At 45.8% G+C, this 20,069-nt stretch overlaps 1 protein-coding gene across 2 annotated transcripts; it reads right to left on the reverse strand.

Annotated features, from left to right (window-relative positions):
• Nucleotides 1-684: 684 nt before the first annotated feature.
• LOC140455305 (zinc-binding protein A33-like) lies at nucleotides 685-19,749 on the reverse strand. 2 transcript variants are annotated; one of them, XM_072550073.1, is made up of 6 exons: nucleotides 18,886-19,749; nucleotides 16,145-16,234; nucleotides 15,812-16,045; nucleotides 15,213-15,235; nucleotides 12,595-12,710; nucleotides 685-2,122 (listed from the first exon to the last, which is right to left on the reverse strand). In XM_072550073.1, exons 1-6 carry the CDS (start codon nucleotides 19,453-19,455, stop codon nucleotides 1,572-1,574), a joined length of 1,584 nt encoding a protein of 527 aa, XP_072406174.1. In that variant the 5' UTR covers nucleotides 19,456-19,749; the 3' UTR covers nucleotides 685-1,571. The 2 variants fall into 2 exon arrangements, with proteins under 2 accessions (XP_072406174.1, XP_072406173.1); XM_072550072.1 differs by having other exon boundaries at nucleotides 686-2,122; nucleotides 16,139-16,234; nucleotides 18,886-19,748.
• Nucleotides 19,750-20,069: the final 320 nt, after the last annotated feature.

A 20,069-nucleotide genomic window follows, 5' to 3' on the forward strand; every position in this document is an offset into this window, starting at 1 on the left:
TACAAGGGTGTTGCTTGGACTCAAGGCTCTGATTTATTGGGAAAGTTTGGACAAGTTTAGAGTGGTGGAAACTGAGGGGGTAGTCTTACAGAAGTGAATAAGATCCTGAGAGGCATGGACTCATAAGATGAATGCACTCAGTCTTTTACCCAGGGTTGCAGAATCAAGGAAGAGAGGACATCAGTTTCCAGTGAGAGGGGGAAGAACAAAAAGGGCAATGTTTTTACACAGAGGGAGGGTTGCATACAGAATAAGCTGCCAGTGGATGTGGTTGAGACAAGTACATTAGCAACATTTCAAAGAAATTTGGAGTAATACATGGATAGGAAATGGTTAGAAGGATACAGGCCAAGTGCAGGAAAATGGTGTTAGTGTGGATAGACCTTTTGGTTGGCATGGACCAATTTGGGCTGAAGGGCCTGTCTCTGTGCTATACGTTTCTATCAATATCTGACTCTAAGGCCCTAAATAAGGTAGCAATGACCAAAGATCCAGAGTAAATGTGGGATAATTTCCAGGTAACTAACATTTCATTGACTCGAAATAATGAATTTCAAAATAATCTCGATGAAGCTGGAATCCAAGCTGTAAGGATATATATTCTGAAGAAATTTACAAATAAAATTACAGCAGATTTATTCTCTTGGATTCATTGATGAATTAATTTTTTAGAACCCTTGCTTTCACTCTAGTGGATCACAGATGTTGATTTTATTGAAGAAACTATTTTCAAATTTGATATTGCACTCCAATATAAATTATACATAAACATAAATATTGACAAAATCTGAATAGGTTCCGCACAAAGAGTGCTAATTATTTTTATCAAACAAACATTTTCCTTGGGATGACATAAGGATTATTTCACTGAAGATAATAAGTAGAGAGCAATAACTCAGGGATAAATGATAACTGTGACTCCAACTACATTGCAGTTTGCACCAGCTGAACAGTTTCAAATATGGTTAAATATTATCTGATTATGGCATAAATGGTCAGTTCACCCATCCCTTTCAAATCTGAGGTTTTCAAATTTTCCAATTTTATGAAAGAGCAGCAACACTCTGGGCAATAGTTACAGACCTGAGCAAAACAAGACCAGTCTCGCTATGTTACTAAATCGTGTGGGATATACTTTACTGACATAGTGAAAGTCGAAAGAAGATCAGTCTGACATTTTTATTTTGACTGAGCCCAGTCTCCCTGGAAACATACCACTGACCCTGCAGGGACATGAATTGGTGTCCATGAGAAAGACTCTCCTGACCCTGCAGTGATTTGCTTATCCCCCCGGAAAGACTCCCCTGAGCCCAGTCTGAGACCCACTGACTGAATCATCTCCAACACCGTCATGTAGCGCCACCTCCCGCCTGTGGAGCAACATTACAGACAGGAAGGTCCCCGGTTCCTGCAGCTCACAGCTCATTCGACCCAGTCAGTCCCTCTGTACAATTGAGCTTCTATTTGTTTCTTCTCTCCCCCTCCTTCTTTACCCCAGACTGAGACTGACCCCCATCAGTTTACAGCTGGCAGGAGGCAGGGGGACGGGGTGAAATTATGGGATGGATCTGTCAGTGCCCTTTAATCCCGCAGATTGTCAACGGGGCGGAGTTTTTCCCGCCACCATTCAATCCCGGATTGAAGAAGGGAAAGATCCTCTCAGTGAAAGTGTGGGTGAAAGTGTGGAGATGGGACATGGTGTCCGCATTGTAAAATGACACCTGTCCACCCTCATAGTCCAGGAAAACCCCGATCTTCCGGGGATTCACACTCGGGGAGAGGGGGGTCGGTGAGGGGGAGGTGGCGGCTAAATAACCACATCCGGGAAACAGCCCCACAATCCAGAATCCAGTCTCCGGGCTCGTGGTGACCCTCCCTTTCCTCATCACAGACTCTCGGGCCATTCCCAGAATCCACCAGGTCTTGTCCCCCACCTCCACCTCCCAGTAATGTCTCCCTGATGTGAATCCCTTTGATCCCAGGACACAGGCCCAGGAATCAAATCTCTCCGGGGAGTCAGGGAGCGGCTGCTCTGTGTCTCCAAATCTCACACTGGTCCGGTCCTCAGACAGGATGAGCCGGGGATGGGCTGTGTTCGGATCCAGAGTCAGAGAGGCTGGAGCTGGGGGAGAGATCAAATAACACTGTCAGAGAGAGGAAGGGAGAGTGAGGGGACCAGGGAGAGAAGGATGGGAGGGGCAGGGAAGGGGGAGTGAGTGAGAGAGGGTGCAGTGAGTGATTTGAGTGGAGGAACGAGGTGGAAGGATGGGTAAGGCAGAGGGCTCAGGAAGGAGGAATGAGCGAGGTGAGAGGGTTCATTTGGAGGGGAGTGTTTGGGGAAATGAAGAACAGAACCCTCACTCGAACATTAACCTTATCGCAGGAGGGAGTGGAAGGTTAAAGGTGGGGGGGTGATGTGGGTGAGAGGGTGGAGAGTGAGAAGGAGAGAGTGAAGGGGTGGTATGAGAGAGAGAGAGGTCTGGAGAATGAGAGGGAGCTCAGAGGGAGCTGAGCACTGGGATGGTTAAGTGCTCAGGTGAGATTGATGAGAAGGGGTCAACCGAGGGCTGGGGAGGGAGAGAGCAGGCTGGGGAGTGCAGCATCATCTGGAGAGGTAGGTGGAGTGGGAGAAGAAGGGGGAATTACAGGGATGGCAAGTGTGAAGGTAGTGGCATGTGGGAGTGTGCTGGGGATGGTAAACTGAAACAGATTGTGAGGGGAGAGCGAGGGGCAGAGAGTGTGACAGAAGTGGACGGAGAAGAAGCACATGGGTGTGGGGAAGTAGTGTGAGTGAGAGAAGAGCAAGGGGGTATGAGACAGCAAAGGGGAGTGTCAGACTTTGGGGGCCTGGAGGGGTGGGGAGAGCAATGGGAAGAATGAGGTGTGGGAGAGTGAAAGAGTTAGTGAGTGTGAACGGTGTGGACCAGGGTGGGGAGAGGGCAGCATGAGGGATAGGAGAGACTGGGAGAGAGGGATGGGACATGAACTGCAATGGGAGATGGGACTAGATTGGAAAATTAATAGGTCCAAGAGGAAGATATGAATTAGGAGGGGAGAGTGAGTAGGAGACTGAGGGTGATGGACCTGGGAAGGGAGAGGAACAGGAAGGGCAGAATGAGAGGAGGGAAGAGAAATGGGGTAGTGAGCACAGGGAGGAGTGGGATAACAAAATGAGTGTCAGGGAGAATGGAGAGTGAGGAAAGCGGACAGTAAGTGGTTTTAAGGGTAGGGAACAGTAAGTGGTAGGTTGTTGAATGCAAGAGGAAGGGGAGAGTGAGATGATGTGAGTGGATGTCAATGAGGATAGTGAGGGGAGGCAGGAGTGATGGGTAGCAAGGGAGTGGGGAGTCTGAGGGAGGGTAGAGTGGGGTTGTATTTTTAAGGGAGGTTTCAGGGAAGGGAGAGGGAAGCACGATGGGGAGTGGGAGAAAATGAGGGATAGCTTTTTAAATTTGAGATCAGGGATGGGAGAGTGAAGAAATGGGACAAGTGATGGAGGAGGGGATGAGTGGAAGCTAAGTAAGGATATGGGAGAGGGTGTGGAGGTTTTGTGAAGGAAGGGGACTTTTCGGGATGGGGTAGGAGAGAGTCAGTCATAGTGTAGAATGGGAGGGTGCAGACAGAAAGTCTCCCAAATAAGTGGACGTTTGAGGATTGGAGATCGGGAGAGTGAGTGGGATGGTTGAGAGATGAAGATGCAGTGAGTGAGGGGAAGAGAGAAAGTGAGGTGAGAGTGAGAAGAAAGGGATGGCTGATCTGGAGGGAAGAAAGACAGGTTCCTTTTGGGCATGGGAGGGATGAGTGAGTGGGAGAGGAAGATGTGTGGCAGGGAATGACGAGATATATGAGAGGAATAGGTGAGTGGGAGTCTGGGGAATTAATCCGTACGTGAAAGTGAGAGAGCAAAATAAGGGAATTCTGGAGGTGAGTGATTTGGAGGATGAGGTGGAGTCTGTGAGGGAGAGAGGAGAGTCAAGATGAGATGTCAGACAGGGGTTTCAAAGGAAGGAGACAGTCAGGTCTTGGAAGTTGAGAAAGTCTGTGGAATGTGAAGATTAGATTAGATTCCCTGCAGCGTGGAAACAGGCCCTTCGACCAACAAGTCCACACCGACTCTCCGAAGAACAACCCACTCCCCTCTGACCAATGCACCTAACACTAGGGGCAATTTAACATGGCCCTGAACATCTTTGGACAGTGGGAGGAAAGCAGAGCACCTGGAGAAAACCCATGCAGACACGGGGAGAATGTGCAAACTCCACACAGACAGTTGCCCAAGACTGGAATTGACCTGGGACCCTGGTGCTGTGAGACAGCAGTGCTAACTATTGAGCCACCGTGAGTGAATTTGAGGATGAGGTGGTCAGGGAGAGAAGTGGAGGCGAGAGTGAAGGGGAAGGTGATACTGAGGAGGCAAGATTAAAAGAGAGGGGAGAGTCAGGGTTGGGGATATCATGGCAGAGTGATTATGGAGAAATCGAGTGGAAGGAGAGGGTAAATGTGAGATGGGAGTGAGGGACAGTGTGAGGCAAAAGGTGAGACCAGAGTGAGACTGAGGGGAGACTGACCAGATTGGGAAACTGTGCTCGAGGGGATAGTGGGAGAGAGCTGAGAGGGTGTGAGGAGTGAGCAGGAAGGGGCTGTGATATTGAGGGGAAAGGGAGAGCAGGAGGAAGTGAGGGAGCATTGATGGGGAGGGAGATTGGAGAGTGTGGACAACCAGAGTGTAAGGGGGAGGTGGAGTGACAAAGAGAGTGAGGTGGACGGGAAAATGAGGAAGATGGAAGAGGTTGTCAAGATTCGACAATGAAGGGGGTGGGAGAGGACTGAATGGTGAACAATAGATGTGGTGAATATAGAGGTGAGTGGAGTGGAGGGTGGAGAATGCAGTGAAGCTGTGGTCTGTCAGGCTAAGGGACAGTGAATGAGAGGAATGGGGTTGAGAGGAGAGTGATCGGATGGGAAGCTGAGCTGGAGGGGACAGTGAATAAGACGGAAGAGTGAATGGAGAGTGAGCAGTCTGGCAGAGAGGGTTTGGGAGAGGTGAGAGTGGGTAGTAGGGAGAGTAAGGTCAAGAGAGTAGGAGTGGGGAGTGAGCAGAAGGGAGACAGTGAGAGCAGGAGGGAGTGGTGTGGGAGATCAGGAGGGAGTGTTGGTTAGGGGTAGAGGATGGTGAGTGAAGTCCATGGAAGAGTGATGGGGAGGGAGGGGGAGGAGGGTGGGGCCTGTATAGAGACAGAAGGGGGATGCAGTGAGGGGCACGGACTGCAGCGATAAGGAAACTGAGGAGAGAGTGATGGTGTGAATAAAGAGGTAGGCTGTGTACCAGGTCATGAGTGTGGAAGAGGTGAAAGGCAGGGGGTAACAGAAAAGGAGAGGGAAATTGGCAGTGAGGGGGAGGGGAATGAAAATGAGGTGGATGATTCTGAGGAGGAGAATCGGGAGGGGGAGGAGAGAGTGAAAGGGAGATGTGTTGGGGGAAGACCGAGTGTGGGCTGAGTGAGGGGTGTGACGATGCTGTTCCTGTGTTTTCTTTCGGGGGCGGGGAGGCGGGCGTGTGGTGGTCATAACGGCATAGATTTCCATGTGTCTGGTTTTAGGGCCAATTTGATTAGAACTAACAGATACTGTCTCAGGTTTTAAAAGGCTTTCAAGTTTTTTTTAAAATAAAACACTTTACAATGAAAGAGGAGTGGCCATTTCTACCAGGTCAGCTTCGCTTGGTTTTGGTTTGGTTTTAGCAATCAGTCAGGTTTTTGAGGCTGTTGAACAAAGAAACAGCTCCATGCTGATCGTCTCTCTCTCTGTGTCTCTCTCTCTCTCTCTCTCTCTCTGTCTCTGACATCTCTCCTGTAAGAAAAGAATCTGGGCTTGAATTTTCTCTTTTTGCCAAGGCAGTATTAATGGGGATGTTGCAAATATTTGGAACAACATCACTAAGTCGGAAGCATGTTGTGAAACTTGAAAGGGTTCAGAAAGAATTTACAAGAATGTTGCCAGGGTTGGAGTATTTGAGCTATAGAGAGAGGTTGAATAGGCTGTTTTCCCTGGAGTGTTGGAGGCTGAGGGGTAACTTTATACTGCAAAGGTTTATAAAATCATGAGTGATTGGGCCAGCTGTATCCCTCCTGGAATATTCACTGTGCAACTGCTGAAAAGAATGAGAAATGTTAAGGTCTGGGCTACTTTCTTGAAATGTTTTGAGGGGGTGTGGCCTGGTCCATAACAGGGGAGTGAAGAGTCAGGGGGATGTGAGTGTCAGGGAGTTGCACTGAGGTGGGGAGTAATTGGAGAGTCAGCTGTAAGAGAAAATGAGGGGAAGTGTGAGGATAAATAGACAAAGTCTCTTCCCTGGGGTGGGGGAGTCCAGAACTAGAGGGCTTAGGGTGAGAGGGGCAAGGTATAAAAGAAACCTAAGGGGCAACATTTTTATGCAGAGGATGGTACTTATATGGAATGAGCTGCCAGAGGAAGTGATAAAGGCTAGTACAATTACAGCATTTCAAAGGCATATGGATGGGTATATGAATAAGAAGGGTTTAGAGGGATATGGGCTGGGTGCTGGCAGGTGGGACTAGATTGGGTTGGGATATCTGGTCAGCATGGACAAGTTGGACCAAAGGGTCTGTTTCTGTGCTGTACATCTCTATGACTCAAAGTTGTGATTGAGTCGATTGGGTTTTTAAGTAGTCATATTATTCTAAATTCAGTTTTCTTCTGTTCATGTGTAAATAAATACTTCTCTGTTTAAAAATGAGTGATTGGGCCAGCTATATCCCTCCTGGAATATCCACTGTACACCTGCTGAAAAGAACTAGAAATGTTGGGGTCTGGGCTACCTTCTTGAAATGTCTTGAGGGGGTCTGGCCTGGTCCATAACAGGAGAGTGAAGAGTCACGGGATGAGTGTGAAAGAGTTGGAGTGAAGTGGGGAGTAATTGGAGAGTCGGCTGGAAGAGAAAATGAGGGGAACTGTGAGTGACAGGAGAGAGTGAGGACAGGTAGATATGAGGGTAGGAGGGCCAGGTGAGTGATGTGTTTGATGTTGGTGTAGGATGAGTATAAAATGTGAGGAGAGATGGAGCAAGGGGGATTGCAATTGAAGTTTTAAATTTGGATGAAAGCCAGTTTTGAAGGTATTAGGCAAGACTGTTCAAAAGCTGACTGGGGACAGATATTCGCAGTTGAAGAGATGGCTGGAAAATGGGAAGCTTTCAAAAATGCGATAATGACAGTCCAGAGATAGTACAATCCTCTGAGGCTGAAAGGCAAGGTTGGTAGGTGCTGTGAATGATGGATGACTGGAGAAATTGAACTTTTTGGTTCAGAAAAAGAAAGAAGCATACATCAGGAAAAGATAGCACTGATTGAGTGAATCATTAGAAGTGTACAAAGGCAGTTGGAGTATACTTAAAAGGAAATCAAGAGGGCAAAAGGGGGATATACCAAAAGCTTTGGCAAATAAGGAGAATCCAAAGGGGTTCTATAAATGCATGGAGGACAAAAGGGTAACTGGGGAAACAATAGGGCCCCTCAAAGATCAGCAAGGCAGCCTCTGTGTGAAACAGAAGGAGATAGGGGTTTTACTAGGTGAGTATTGTGCATCAGTGTGGACTGTGGAGAAAGACATGGAAGATGTAGAATGTGGGGAAATACATGGTAACATTTTGGAAAATGTCCATGTGTCAGAGGTGCCCCAGCACTTAAAGTGCATCAAGGTGGATAAATCCCCAGGACCTGATCAGGTATACCCTAAAACTCTGTGGGAGGCTAAGGGTGTGATTGCTGGGCCCCTTGCTGAAATATTTATATCATCTATAGTCACAAGTGAGGTTCTGGAAGACCGGAAGTTGGGTAATGTGGTGCCACTATTTAAGAAAGGTGGTAAGGAAAAGCCAGGGAACCATAGACTGGTGAGCCTGACATCGGTGGTGGGCAAGTTGTTGGAGGAAATCCTGAGGGTCAGGATTTACATGTATTTGGAAAGACAAGGACTGATTGGGTTTGGTCAACATGGCTTTGTGGGTGGGAAAACATGTCTCACTGACTTGTTAGGATTTTTGAAGGAATTGCAAAAAGGATTGATGAGAGGAGAGCAGTTGAAATGATCAATATGGACTTCAGTAAGGCATTTGACAAGGTTCCTCATGGATAGACTAGTTAGCAAGGTTAGATCTCATAGAACACAGAGAGAACTAGCCATTTGGATACAGAACTGGCTCAAAGGTAGAAGACAGAGGATAGTGGTGGAGGGTTAATTTTCAGTCTGGAGGCCTGTGACCAGTGATGTGCCACAAGGATCAGTGTTGGGTCCACTGCTTTTTGTCATTTATCTAAATCATTTGGATGAGAATACAGATGGTAGAGTTGGTCATTTTGCAGGTGACACCAAAATTGCGGGTGTAGTGGACAGCAAAGAAGTTTACCTCAGAGTACAATGGGATCTTGATCAGATGGGCCAATGGGCCGAGGATTAGCAGATGGAGTTTAATTTAGATAAATATGAAGTGCTGCATTTAGAAATGCAAATCAGAGCAGGATATATACACTTAATGGCAAGGTCCAGGGGAGTGTTGCTGAACAAAGAGACCTTGGGGTGCAGGTTCAGGGTTCAATCAAAGTAGAGTCACAGGTATATAGGACAGTGAAGAAGACGTTTGGTATGGTTTCCTTTATTGATCAGAGCATTGAGTTTAGGAGCTGGGAGGTAATACTGCGGCTACAGAGGACATTGGTTCATCCACTTTTAGAATATTATTTGAAATTCTGGTCTCCTTCCTATCAGAAGGATGTTGTGAAATTTGAAAGGGTTCAGAAAAGATTTACAAAATGTTGCCAGACTTGGAATATTTGAACCATAGGGAGATGTTAAATCGGCTGGGGCTGTTTTCCCTGGAGCGTTGGAGGCCGAGGGGTGACCTTATAGAGGTTCATAAAATCATGAGGGGCATGGATAGGGTAAATAGGGTTTCTTTCTGATGATGTGGCCTAAATGGAATGGAAAATGAGATGCTGTTCTTCCAGTTTGTGCTGAGTCTCGAGCTGGAAAGAACAGGATCTCATTTCGCACTTGGGGACCCTGCAGTCTTTAGAAGTCAGAATTGAGTTCAATAATGTTAGGGCCTGAACACCTTCTTCCATGTCCTTTGCCCATACGGACATCCTAGGCCCTGTCATGACATGAGGTACTTTCAGTACAGCCAGCCCTATTTCACTTCCTTTTAGTCCCCACTATTAGGTTTTCACCATTATCCATCCCTTCATCAAATATGTTGCCAGGGACTGGACCAGTTCAGCAAAGACTGAGTCAAGGTAAAAATTGATGAGCTCTGTGGGGCAGGAGCAGGCGGACACAATGAGTTTGTTTGTGATTTTTGGGAAGGAAGTAGAAGTGAGTTGTGTGGGCTTGGCGGACTGTCAGCTTGGAGGCAGTGCTTTTAGATCCAACCCTGACTTTGTTATGAAGCCTGCTGATCAGGGTGGGGCTGTTGTAGCCTGACAGACTGATCTTGCATTGCAGAGCACCAGCTCTCAGATACCTCCTCCTATCGGTCCCTGGACCATGAAGCCATAATGAAACATCAGCCCACTATGATAACCACGGTCACTGACCTCATTTGATCTGGTGATCTCTCCCCCACCCCCACTACCACCCACTACCACCCAGCACTGCTCCCCAAACCCAACACTGCTCACTTCTACCACCTTGTGAACATTCACAAACAGGACTGCCAGGGCAAACCCATTGTTTCTGCCTGCTCCAACCCAACAAAAACACATCATTTCCTACCTTGATGCTTTACGCCAGTTCCAAAACTTCCAATTTGTGGACTACAGCCACATCCTCTTTACCATGGATGTGCAATCTCTCTACACCTCCATCCCCCACCAGGATGGTCTCAGGGCTCTCCACTTCTTCCTGGAACAAAGGCCTGAGCCCTCCCCACCCTCCACCACCCTCCTCCCCTTGGCTGATCTCATCCTCACCCTGAACAATTTCTCTTTTAACTCCTCTCATTTTCCTCAGGTCAACATTGGCCACAGTTAAACTTGTCTCTTTGTGTGGTAGTTGAAACATTCCTTGTGCTAGTCCTATTCCGGCCCCCTCACCCACAACTCTTTCTGTGGTATGTCAACGATAACATTAATGCTGCCTCACTCTCTCAACTGGAAAAGTTTATCAATTTCACTTCCAACGTCCATCCCGCTCTCACCTTAACCTGGTCCAGCTCTGACTCTTCCATTCATTTCCTGGGAATAGACAGGCCACCAATATTCATTATAAACCTCTGACTCTTACAGTTAAAAGGACTGCATTCTGCATCCTGCTACATGTAACAATTCCATTCCATTATTTCAATTTTTCCATCTGCATCACATTTGTTCTGATGATACCAACTTTGACAAGGGAGCCTCCAAGATGTCCACTTTCTTCCTCAACCAAGGATACACCAGCACTGTTGTTTACAGGGCTGACCCATCTCTCGCAATTCTGCCCATGTCCTTCCTGCAACAACGATAGGCTTTCCCTTGTCCTTCCCTAACATCCCACCAGCATCCACATCTAGAGGATCATTAGTTACAATTTCAGCCACGGCCAGTGAAATGCCACTACCAGACACATATTCACCTCCCCTCTCTTATCTGCCTTCTGCAGAGACCATTCCCTCAGAGACAACCTGGTGCAATCTTCCTTCACTCCCAACTCACCGCCACAGTCTCACAGTACCTTCCCTGCAACCACCGAAGTTATAACACCTGCCTCTCTCCTCAGTATCCAAGATCCAAACCGTACCTTCCAGATGAAGCAGCACTTTACCTGCACTTCCCACAATTTAGTCTACTGTATTTGCTGCTCAGAATGTGGTCTCCGCTATAGTGGGGAAACAAAGCATAGACTGGGTGACCACTTCGAAGAGCATCTGCTTTCCACCCAAAAAAGACCCTGAGCTTCCAGTTGCCTGCCACTTTAACATAGCATTCCTAATTCCTGATGAAGGGCTTATGCCTGAAAAGTCAATTCGCCTACTCCTTGGATGCTGCCCGACTGGCTGAGCTTTTCTAGTGCCACACTTTTCAACTTTAACACACTACCCTGTTTCCAGCCCAATATCTCCATTAGAAGCTTGCTGCAGTGCACATTTTCTGCTTGCAAATGTTGCATTCCTCTGGAGTTAGTATCGTGTTCAATAATTTTAGGGTCTGAGTTTTTCCATGTACTAGCTCCCCCACCCAACACACCAAGCCTTTTTTTACATTGTCTGACATTGTACATGTCCTTTTGCTGGCCATTAACAGCAATAAACCCTCTTACACAGATCATTATCCACTCCTTTTTCTGTCGAACTGCTCTTCTATCTCTTTGGGTTCTATCCCCACCTATCATTTACTCCTTACTCCTTCCCTCCCCCCTGTCCTCTCCATATGAAATGCCATTTTCCGAGCTAGAATCTGTCCGAAGGAAGTATCACTCGAACTGAAATGTTAACTCTGATTTTGCTCCATAGATTCTGCCAGATCTGCTGAGCTTTTCAAGCAACTTCTTTTTTTGTTTCTCACGCAATTTAGATATGTGCCTGTTAACAATGGCTCTTTAATGTCTACATGTCTTCCTGATATTATGATAAACACTGTTCCTCCAATGTCACTCCAGATGGAGCCAGCCCAGTCTCCTCGAGAAATTCTGTTTCCGTGCTCTATTCCTCTGGTTAGACAGAACCCTTCACTGCTCGGACACACAGAGCTGATGGTCTCAGACACTTAGAGTCATAGAGATGTACAGCACGGAAACAGACCCTTCGGTCCAACCCGTCCACGCTGATCAGACATCCCAATCTAGTCCCACCTGCCAGCACCCAGCCCATATCCCTCCAAACCCTTCCTATTCATATACTCATCCAAATGCCTCTTAAATGTTGCAATTGTACCAGCCTCCACCACATCCTCTGGCAGCTCATTCCATACACGTACCACCCTCTGCGTGAAAAAGTTGTCCCTTAGGTCTCTTTTATATCTTTCCCCTCTCACCTTAAACCTATGGTCTCTAGTTCTGGACTCCCCCACCCCAGGGAAAAGACTTCGCCTATTTATCCTATCCATGCCCTTCATAATTTTGTAAACCTCTATAAGGTCATCCCTCAGCCTCCGACACTCTAGGGAAAACAGCCCCAGCCTGTACAGCCTCTCCCTGTAGCTCAGATCCTCCAACCCTGGCAGTATCCTTGTAAATCTTTTCTGAACCCTTTCAAGTTTCACCACAACTTTCCGATAGGAAGGAGACCAGAATTGCATGCAATATTCCAACAGTGGCCTAACCAATGTCCTGTACAGCCGCAACATGATCTCCCAACTCCTGTACTCAATACTCTGACCAATAAAGGGAAGCATACCAAACGCGTACTTCACTATCCTATCTACCTGCGATTACACTTTCAAGGAGCTATGAACCTGCACTCCAAACGGACCCACAGAAAGTATGACATTTCTAGGGAGGTTCACTCTGAATTAACAACTTGCGATGTGAAAATGCAAACTGGGGCCTGAGAGCCCCTGCACAACTAGATCTATCATCAGAAAAATGAATACACATGTTTACCTGGGTGAATGCTGTGTAACATTTCTCTCCAGACTGTGTACTGTAAAGGGCCGGTGAACTGTGCGAGAGTCAGAGAGTCATCAGCAGCTGAGAGTTTGTTCTTGTCCTCGCTAATCCTGTAAATATCAAACAGTTGACATTATAAATTCTACTTTTTTCAAATATTTATGAAATCATTTAAATTTTTTAGCTTTCACTGTTATTCATGTTTGAGTTACTGAGCTAGAAAGTGAAATATTTAACCTAATTTTGTAACTGATCCAACAAGAATTAGATAATGCAAGGGCAAGGATTGGAAATTCTCAGGTCCAGAGAAAGGCCAATGTCCTGATAACAGATTAGTTACTGAGACATCACACACCATGGAGATGATAAACGTTTCCTCCATCCTTTTGCTGTATTGTAAAGAGAGCTTGTAGAACAGAGACAAGAAACTGAAACATCTAAAAGCCTTTTTATAAATGTATTAAGGACAAAAGGGTAACTAGGGAGAGAATAGGCCCCCTCAAAGATGAGCAAGGCAGCCTATGGGTGGAGCCCCAGGAGATGGGAGAGATACTAAATGAGTATGTTGCATCAGTGTTTACTGTGAAGAAGGACGTAGAAGGTATAGAATGTGTGGAAGTAGATGGTGACATCTTGAAAAATGTCCACATTTCAGAGGAGGAGGATCTAGATACCTTGAATTGGATAAAAGTGGAAAGATCCCCAGGACCTGATCAGGTGTGCATGAGAACTCTGTGGAAAGCTAGGGAAGTGATTGCTGGATCCCTTGCTGAGATATTTGTATCATCGATAGTCACAGGTGAGGTGCAGGAAGATTGGAGGTTGGTGAATGTGGTGCCACTATTTAAGAAAGTTGGTAAGGAAAAGCCAGGGAACTATAGACCGGTGATCCTGACATTGCTAGTGGGCAAGTCTTTGGAGGGAATCCTGAGGGACAGGATTTAGAAACATTTGGAAAGGCAAAGACTGATTAGGGATAGTCAGCGTGGCTTTGTGTGTGGGAAATCATGTCTCACAAACTTGATTGAGGTTTTTGAAGAAGTAACAAAGAGGATTGATGAGGGCAGAGCAGTCAATGTGATCTATATGGACTTCAGTAAGGCGTTCGACAAGGTTCCCCACGGGAGACTGATTAGCAAGGTTAGATTTTATGGAATACAGGGAGAACTAGCTAGTTGGATAGAGAAGTGGCTCGAGGGTTGAAGACAGAATGTGGTGGTAGAGGGTAACTTTTCAGACTGTTGTCCAGTGGTGTCCACAAGGATCGGTGCTGGGTCAACTACGTTTTGTCATTTATATAAATGACTTGGGTGTGAACATCGGAGGTATGGTTAGTAAGTTTGCAGATAACACCAAAATTGGAGGTGTAGTGGTCAGCGAAGAAGTACAACAGGATCTTGATCAGATGTGTTAATGGCTGAGGAGTGGCAGATCGGGTTTAATTTCGATAAATTCAAGGTGCTACATTTTGAAAAAGCAAATCAGAGCAGAACTTATACACTTTATGGAAAGATCCTGGGAAGTGTTGCTGAACAATGAGACCTTCAAGTGTAGGTTTAAAATTCCTTGAAAGTAGAGTCACATGTAGATAGGATAGTGAAGAGGACGTATGATTTCCTTTGCTGGAAAGAGCATTGAGTACAGGAGTTGGGAGGTCATGTTATGGCTGTACAGGACATTGGTTCTGCCACTGTTGGAATATTGTATGCAATTCTGGTCTCCTTCCTATTGTATGGATCTTGTGAAACTTGAAAGTGTTCAGAAAAGATTTACAAGGATGTTGCCAGAGGTGGAAGATTTGAGCTATAGGGAGAGGCTGAATAGGTGAGGGCTGTTTTCTCTGGAGCACTGGGAAACCTTATAGAGGTTTATTGAACCATGAGGGGCATGGATAGGATAAACAGTCAAGGTCTTTTTCCTGGGGTGGGGAAGTCCAGAAGTAGAGGGCGTAGGTTCAAGGTGAGAGGGGAAAGATATAAAAGGAACAGAAGGGGCAATGCTTGCATGCCGAGGGTGGTGCATGTATGGAATGCACTGCAGAGGAAGTGATGGAGGCTGGTAAAATTGAAATATTGAAAAGGGATCTTGATGGGTATGTAAATAGAAAGGGTTTAAAGGGATATGATCCAAGTGTTGGCAAATGGGATTAGATTAAGTTAGGGTAACTGGTAAGCATGGACAATTTGGCCCAAAGAGTCTGTTTTTGTGCTGTACATCTCTATGACTCTGTGATTCCTCCTTTAAACTCTAACTGTCTCGGGTTGGTCAGCAGTAATGCAGGGAGAGGGATGGCCATTCCCTGGAAACATGTCTCTCTCAGGTTCAGCGGGCAGGTCACGGTCACACAAACAGCCCAAATCAGGGCAATGATCACTTCCAGCCTGAGAACCAGGTTGTATTATTTACAGGCATCTTGTCATTGTTTACAATACTGCAGGACAGTTTTATAAAATCTAATACTGTTTAAAACCTGTCATGAGCTTCTTGTAAATACACGCGTGTGAACGATAACCGGAGTTCCTGGCCCTTTAAACCAGAAAATAACCCCATAATAACCCGTCCCTGAGTTATTGAGCAAACTGTGCAGAGTTTCAGTAAAGAGCATGTCCTACCTTCTCTTCCGACAAGCTTCTTCCTGAAAGAAATGAATCACAAACAGTGAGGATGGCAGTAACAGATTTCAGGAGGAGACAGACAGGCTGCTGAAATGAGCAGACACAACACGGGAGTGTAAAGTGATACATTTAGGAAGGAAGATTGAGGAGGGGGTAAAATAAACTGGAACGAGCCATCAGTCCCGCTCACAGATACAGTGACTCTCACACTCCCACGACACAAAGACACGCCCACACACTGTCCACATGGGACTGGAACTGGATTACAATGGGAGTTCCAGGAAATAATTAATCTTGGGGAACACGGAGATAATAACAAAACAAGTAAGAACATGACACCCCATTCCCGGGAAAATGTCGGTATTCCTGAGAATCTGCAGAAAATGCGGCAGCGGTTACAAAAACAGATTATTGGAAAATCTCAGCAGGTTTGGGAGGATCTCTGGAGAGAAATCACAGTCAACGTTTCGGGAGCACTGACCCTGATTCAGTGACAACAGCAGAACCGTCCGATCAGTCACTAAATTCCATATTATTTTTACAGTTGTCATCATGTCCGAAATCTGTCTGAAATAACCTGCAATATATTCCCTCACCTTCAGAAATATTAGCTCGTCTTTTTGTTCCATTTGTTTCTGTAAAATTGAGAGTTTCTCCTCAATAGAATTTAAATTGTCCTGAATCTCTCGAAGGTTTTTCTCCATTGGTTCTACAACCCTCTCCTCTTCTTCCCTGAGATCTCTGAGTAAACGCTGCTCTTTCTCAGTGAGAATCTGGTGCATTTTAGTGAACTCGGATGTGATGTGGGTCTGCAGACTGCTCGCCTGTTCCTACCAAATGAAATGTGAAACCTCATTAATGTCCCGCGATAAAGGGAACAAAACTAACCGAGATCCCAGAGAATCAGCACAGGGAGAGCTCACCCTCACTTCGGAAATCTTCCGTTTCTGGGTCAGTTCTGTTTGTTGAACCGCCGATTTCTTCTCTGTGAGAATATCTAAGGAAGATTTCAGTTGATCCTGGAATTGGAAAATAAAATTACATTCTTAAAGTGTTCGCTCCTGAAAATGCGACAAAACTTTTTAAAAAACATTTAACGCTGCAGGAGAGCAATTATCAGCGATCGAGTTCCTGTCTCTGGTCCCTGATGGAGGTGTCTGAGTCTCCCTGCTCCGGACGTGTCTTATAGAATGGCCTGAAGCGATTGATTAGAAATATCGATTACAAAATACAATGACTTGGAGATTCCGGTGTTGGACTAGGGTGTACAAAGTTAAAAATCACGCAACACCAGGTTATAGTCCAACAGGTTTAATTGGAAGCACACTAGCTTTCGGAGCGTCGCTCCTTTATTAGGTGATAGTGGAGGACTCAATCCTAGCACACAGAATTTATAGCAAAATTTTACAGTGTGATGTAACTGAAAGTATACATTGAATAATTGATTCTGGATTAGTGGTGCTGGAAGAGCACAGCAGTTCAAAAATTGATTGTTAAGTCTTTCATCTGTTTGAATATTATGACATCTTCACTTCTTTCATGTGTAAATCACGAAACTTTTTTTTTAAAAAGGTTGCATTATCCGGTTAGCTGTTAACAATGGTGATAGCAGACAATATGTTGAAGGTGTTAACCCCCTGTATTCTCTGTCTATGCCATAATGTTTGGATTGATTCTAATCTAAAAGTGAGATAACAGAGTTTTACAGCAAGGAACCTTAATGACCTCCTCAAGAGACAGACATGTGCTCCAACCGACAGGGTACCCTTCGTTGTTCAGTATTTCCCAGGAGCTGAAAAACTACGTCATGTTCTTCGTGACTTGCAACACATTATCAATGAGGATGAGCACCTCACCAATACCTTGCCCACACCTCCACTGCTTGCCTGTAAACAACCGCCAAACCTCAAAACGGATCATTGTTCGTAGCAAGCTGCCCGGCTCTCAGGACAACTCCATACAACCCTGTCACGGTAGGCGCTGCAGGATGTGTCAAATTGTGAACATAGATACCACCATTACGCGTGGGAACACCTCCCACCTTATACATGGCAGGTACTCATGTGACTCAGCCAACATTGTCCATCTTATACGTTGCAGGCAAGGATGCCCGGAGGCATGGTATATTGGGGAAACCGAGCAAAGGCTACGACAACGGATGAATGGGCATCGCACAATAATCAGCAGACAGGAGGGTTCCCTCCCAGTTGGGGAACACTTCAGTAGTCCAGGACATTCGACCTCGGACCTTCGGGTGACCATCCTCCAAGGCAGATTTTGGGACAGGCAGCAGTGAAATGTGGCCGAGCAGAGGCTGATAGCTAAGTTCAGTACCCACAGGGAGGGCCTCAACTGGGAACTTGAGTTCATGTCACATTACATGTGACCACCATAGCATTATACACACACACACAGATACTCCTACACACACTGGCATTCCTATACACACATACACACGGACACATATTCCACAGACACGCACACCCTTACAGACACACACACTCCCACACTTACACATGCACCCCCTCGCAGACTTAAAACACTCTCACTACGCACACATACACTTTCTCACACTCACAACCCCCAACCCAAACAGACACACACAGACAGACAAAGACCCACATACACACATATATTTTGTGAGGTGAATTTGTACTTGCAGGGTGACATTGTACTTTGCTCAAAAACTGCATGAATTCATGTAAAACTCCATTATCTCACTTTTTAGATGAGAATCAATCTAAACATCATGGCATAGACAGAGAACACAGGGGGCTAACACCTTCAAGATGTTGTCTAGCTATCACCATTGTTAACAGCTAATCTGAGAATGCAACTTTTTTTTAAAAAAAGGTTTTGTGATTTACACATGAAAGAAGTGAAACTGTCATGGTATTCAAACTGATGAAAGACTTAGAGTCATAGAGTTGTAGAGATGTACCACACGGAAACAGACCCTTCCGTCCAACCCATCCATGCCGACCAGATATCCCAACCCAATCTAGTCCCACCTGCCAGCACCCGGCCCATATCCCTCCAAATCCTTCCTATTCATATATCCATCCAAATGCCTCTTAAATGTTGCAATTGTACCAGCCTCCACCACATCCTCTGGCAGCTGATTCCATACACCACATACTCTACATGAAAATGTTGCCTCTTAGGTCTCTTTTATATCTTCCCCTCTCACCCTAAACCTATGCCCTCTAGTTCTGGACTCCCCGACCCCAGGGAAAAGACTTTGTCTATTTATCCTATACATGCCCCTCATAATTTTGTAAACCTCTATAAGGTCACCCCTCAGTCTCCGACGCTCCAGGGAAAACAGCCCCAGCCTGTTCAGCCTCTCTCAGTAGCTCAGATCCTCCAAGCCTGGCAACGTCCTTGTAAATCTTTTCTGAACCCTTTCAAGTTTCACAACAACTTTCTGATAGCAAGGAGACCAGAATTGCACGCAATATTCCAACAGTCTTAACAAGACAATCAATTTTTAATGTATAATTACAGTTACATCACACTGTACATTTTTGCTATAAATTTTATGTGCTAGGATTGAGCCCTCCACAATCACCTGAGAAGGAGCTACGCTCCGAAAGCTAGTGTGCTTCCAATTAAACCTGTTGGACTATAACCTGGTGTTGTGTGATTTTTAACAAAATACAATGTTTACCTTGTATATTTCAACAGCCTCATTGATCGGCAGGAAGCGGTGCTCTCTGTGTTCCCGCGAATCTCTACAAATCAGACAGATCAATTTCTTGTCAGTTTCACAAAACAGTTTAAGATCTTCCTGATGTTTCTCACAGTGAGGTTTACTTTCCTTCTCTATCGGATCCAGCTTTAATTTTCGATACTCCTCGGCCAGATTCGCTAAGGCCCGATTCACCCTGAGGTTTCTTTCCGGAAACTCCTCTCTACATTCCGGGCAGGAGTTTATCTCCTTCTTTTCCCAACTCTGGGTGATACAGGAGCGGCAGAAGTTGTGTCCACATTCCAGTATAACCGGATCGGTGAAGAAGTCGAGACAAATGGGACAAATTGTCTCCTCGGTCAGTCTCAGGAGCTGCTGTCTGGAAGCCATGATCAATCTCAGCACTTCCTGATTCAAACCGTTCCCAGTCTCACTGTTCCTGCGCAGGTAAACACGTTCATGGATTTCCCGATGAAATTCACTGCAAACACTTATTACTTTAAACTTTCTCCTTTCGCTATTTTGACAGAGACGAAACGAAATGTTCATATAACGAAGAAGAAACACAACTTGAACAGAGGGAGAGAGATGGACCCTGGTCGGGAGGGTGAAGACTCACAGAGTGCTGTCCCTTGGGGAGGGGCAGAGAGAGGGCGGGGATAGAGATGGGTGGAGAGCGAGTTTTCCCTGAATTTTGCTGCAGACTGAACCCACTGCCGATTACAAACCCTCTTTGGTGCAACCCGGTGAAAGATCCAGATCACTAAACTGGATTGTGTGAATGATCGCACCCACTCACCCTCAAACACAAAGTATTAGATATCGAGATAGTGAGATGACAGTTATGGAGGCAGTCTTTCCGGGGATCCGATCTGTAAGACTCTTAGATTTAATTACCGCCTTTCTCGACACTAAGATTTACCAAGTTAAAATCGCATGACACCAGGTTATAGTCCAACAGGTTTATCTGGAAGTACATGTTTTCGGAGTGCTGCTCCTTTGTCACGGAGCTGGTGGCGCAGGATCACTGGACACAGAATGTACAGGTAAAAACAATAACTGCAGATGCTGGAAACCAAATTCTGGATTAGTGGTGCTGGAAGAGCACAGCAGTTCAGTCAGCATCCCACGAGCAGCGAAATCGACGTTTCGGGCAAGAGCCC

Source organism: Chiloscyllium punctatum, chromosome 30 (assembly GCF_047496795.1).
Source record: "Chiloscyllium punctatum isolate Juve2018m chromosome 30, sChiPun1.3, whole genome shotgun sequence".
In the NCBI taxonomy this organism is placed as follows: domain Eukaryota; kingdom Metazoa; phylum Chordata; class Chondrichthyes; order Orectolobiformes; family Hemiscylliidae; genus Chiloscyllium; species Chiloscyllium punctatum.